The sequence below is a fragment of the Tupaia chinensis genome, unplaced genomic scaffold (genome assembly GCF_000334495.1).
Source record: "Tupaia chinensis unplaced genomic scaffold, TupChi_1.0 Scaffold144171_2, whole genome shotgun sequence".
Lineage (NCBI taxonomy): Eukaryota > Metazoa > Chordata > Mammalia > Scandentia > Tupaiidae > Tupaia > Tupaia belangeri.
This window is the reverse complement of record NW_006204028.1, coordinates 29966-32550: the sequence shown is the minus strand read 5'-3', so window position 1 is coordinate 32550 and position 2585 is coordinate 29966. Positions and strand designations below refer to the sequence as shown.

At 57.3% G+C, this 2585-nt stretch overlaps 1 protein-coding gene across 1 annotated transcript; it reads left to right on the top strand.

The window, feature by feature from the left end:
* The first annotated feature begins 84 nt into the window (after positions 1-84).
* Positions 85-2579, top strand: HOXB5 (homeobox B5). The gene is made up of 2 exons (XM_006166134.3): positions 85-1049; positions 1712-2579. Exons 1-2 carry the CDS (start codon positions 479-481, stop codon positions 1957-1959), a joined length of 819 nt encoding a protein of 272 aa, XP_006166196.1. The 5' UTR covers positions 85-478; the 3' UTR covers positions 1960-2579.
* The last annotated feature ends 6 nt before the right edge of the window (positions 2580-2585 follow it).

The window sequence follows — 2585 nt, the reverse complement described above, 5'->3', positions numbered from 1 at the left end:
GACCCCCCGCCCGGGCTTCTTCCTCGCCTGGCGTTTGCACGGAGCCAGCAGGGCCGCAGCCGCCGCCATGGCTGATGGCTGTCTGTGGGACGCGCTCCCGCGGATTGCCGGGAGGTGGCGCGCTCTGCTCAGAGGCCAACGCCAACCTTCTCCCAGTTTCTCCCCCTTCTCCTTTTTTCCCCCTCTCTCCGAGGCTCGCATTGAATCGGCCCTAACGATTCTCGGATCGTCATTATTTGTAACCATAGAGCATGAATTACCTCTTGAGGTCATCAGCGAGAATTTACGACTGGTCAACAAAAGCACGTGATTCCCTAACGCCCCCCCATCCCCCTTCCAACTCCCCCCCCATATTTGGCCGCATACATAGCAAAACGAAGTACAGTGCATCGCTATAATTCATTAATACATCATAAATCGTGAAGCACAGGGTTATAACGACCACGATCCACAAATCAAGCCCTCCAAAATCACCCAAATGAGCTCGTACTTTGTAAACTCCTTCTCGGGGCGTTATCCAAATGGCCCGGACTATCAGTTGCTAAATTATGGCAGTGGCAGCAGTGGCAGCTCTCTAAGCGGCTCTTACAGGGATCCCGCTGCCATGCACACCGGCTCTTACGGCTACAATTACAATGGGATGGACCTCAGCGTCAACCGCTCCTCGGCCTCCTCCAGCCACTTTGGGGCGGTGGGCGAGAGCTCACGCGCCTTCCCCGCGCCCGCCCAGGAGCCTCGCTTCAGGCAAGCGGCGTCGAGCTGCTCCCTGTCCTCGCCCGAGTCCCTGCCCTGCACCAACGGCGACAGCCACGGCACCAAGCCCTCTGCTTCGTCCCCCTCCGACCAGGCGACCCCGGCCAGCTCCAGCGCTAATTTCACCGAAATAGATGAGGCCAGCGCGTCCTCGGAGCCCGAGGAAGCCGCAAGCCAGCTAAGCAGCCCGAGCCTAGCTCGGGCGCAACCAGAGCCCATGGCCACCCCCCCAGCCGCGCCCGAGGGGCAGACTCCGCAGATATTCCCCTGGATGAGGAAGCTTCACATCAGCCATGGTAATTTTCTGTCTCTTTTTTGTCTTCTCGGCTTTCCTTATCTGCGTTGGGGATGGAGGGATAGCTTGGCTTTTCCTCAAAAATAGATTTGTTTTTCAGAGGGGGAAAAGTCTCTAAGAGGGTCCTCACAGCTTCTTGGACAGAGCCAAGGAGGGTCTTTAGCTAGGGGGGTGGGGTGTTCCATAATTTGTTCCCAGGTTCGGCTTAGGTTTTATTCGTCCAGCCGTACCATCTTTAGGATGAAGAATGGGGTTTATATAATGTGGGGAAAGGTTCTGCTTGCCTCCAAAATTTCCAGACTGCCGCTAGCAAAGGAGGGGTGAGCAGTAAAAGGAGCTTTCCAGGGCAAAAGTGCAGCCGCTCTCCTCCCTCGCTCTCCTCCCTCCCGGGGCGAGTGGCCGCCTGAGCCCAGCGAAGGGTGAGGCGCTAGGAGGGAGCAAGAGACAAAGCCGGGTGCATTCGCTGCCCGCAGAAGTGGGGGCTGCAGGAGAAGGGGGTGCAGAAATCGAGCCTAGATGCGGGCATCTGGAGTAGGGAGGATTGGAGCTGCTGTGAGCTGGATGCTGGGGACGCCTGGGTCCTGCTCCCCAACCCCTCCCACCCGGGGCCCCCTCCCTTAACCGGAATAACGTTGCCTCGCGGCTGTACTCTATCCGCTCCAGATATGACCGGGCCAGACGGGAAAAGGGCCCGGACCGCGTATACCCGCTACCAGACCCTCGAGCTGGAGAAGGAGTTCCACTTCAACCGCTACCTGACTCGGCGGCGGCGCATCGAAATCGCCCACGCACTCTGCCTGTCCGAGCGCCAGATTAAGATCTGGTTCCAGAACCGGCGCATGAAGTGGAAGAAAGACAACAAACTGAAAAGTATGAGCCTGGCTACAGCAGGCAGCGCCTTCCAGCCCTGAGCCCTCCCGGAGGAGCCCAGGGCGGCCCAAGAGCCTGCACCACCCCCAGCCCCGGCCCCTCCAAACCTCCCCCCACAGCCGCCGCCCGCTGGGGACTGGTTCCCACGAGCCTGCCTCACCCTGGCCTTGTGTTACGTTTGGTCTTAGGTCTTCTGTGGCTCCCTCTCTTCTGGACTGGTTATCTTGTTATTATTGTTAATAATAATTATTATTTTCCCTTCATGCTCCCCGCGCCTCTCCGCTTGCCCCAAATCCGCCAGTGTTTCTAAATGTTCGTGTCTGTGGTTGCACTCCTTCCCCCAGGAAAAAAAGAAATTCGCATGTTTAATGTGAACTTTCCCCTCCCCATCTGTGTTCTAACTTATTTATAAAAGGATGATCGCTGTATTTTGAGTTTCAGGTGGAAACTTCTCTAAGGGGCAGCAGTTGTGGCGGGTCGTGCTATAGCCTGGGCCCAGCTGAGCTGGTCTCGGAGAGGGAATCCATGACTGTCTCTTTTCATCCTCCTCCTCCTCCCTCCCTGCTCCTCAGGCCCAAGTCTCTCCGTGGCTTTGTCCTGGAGTGGGGAAAGGCCAGGGAGGACCAAAGGGGTGATATTGAGAAGAGGGAAGGAAAATAGTGAGATT

What these genes read in the sequence shown, in the direction of transcription:
- HOXB5 (XM_006166134.3), top strand. Translation starts at nt 479, where the DNA reads ATGAGCTCGTACTTTGTAAACTCCTTCTCGGGGCGTTATCCAAATGGC. An exon ending in GAAGCTTCACATCAGCCATG is followed by an intron (nt 1,050 to 1,711) that starts GTAATTTTCTGT and finishes TATCCGCTCCAG; the next exon opens with ATATGACCGGGCCAGACGGG.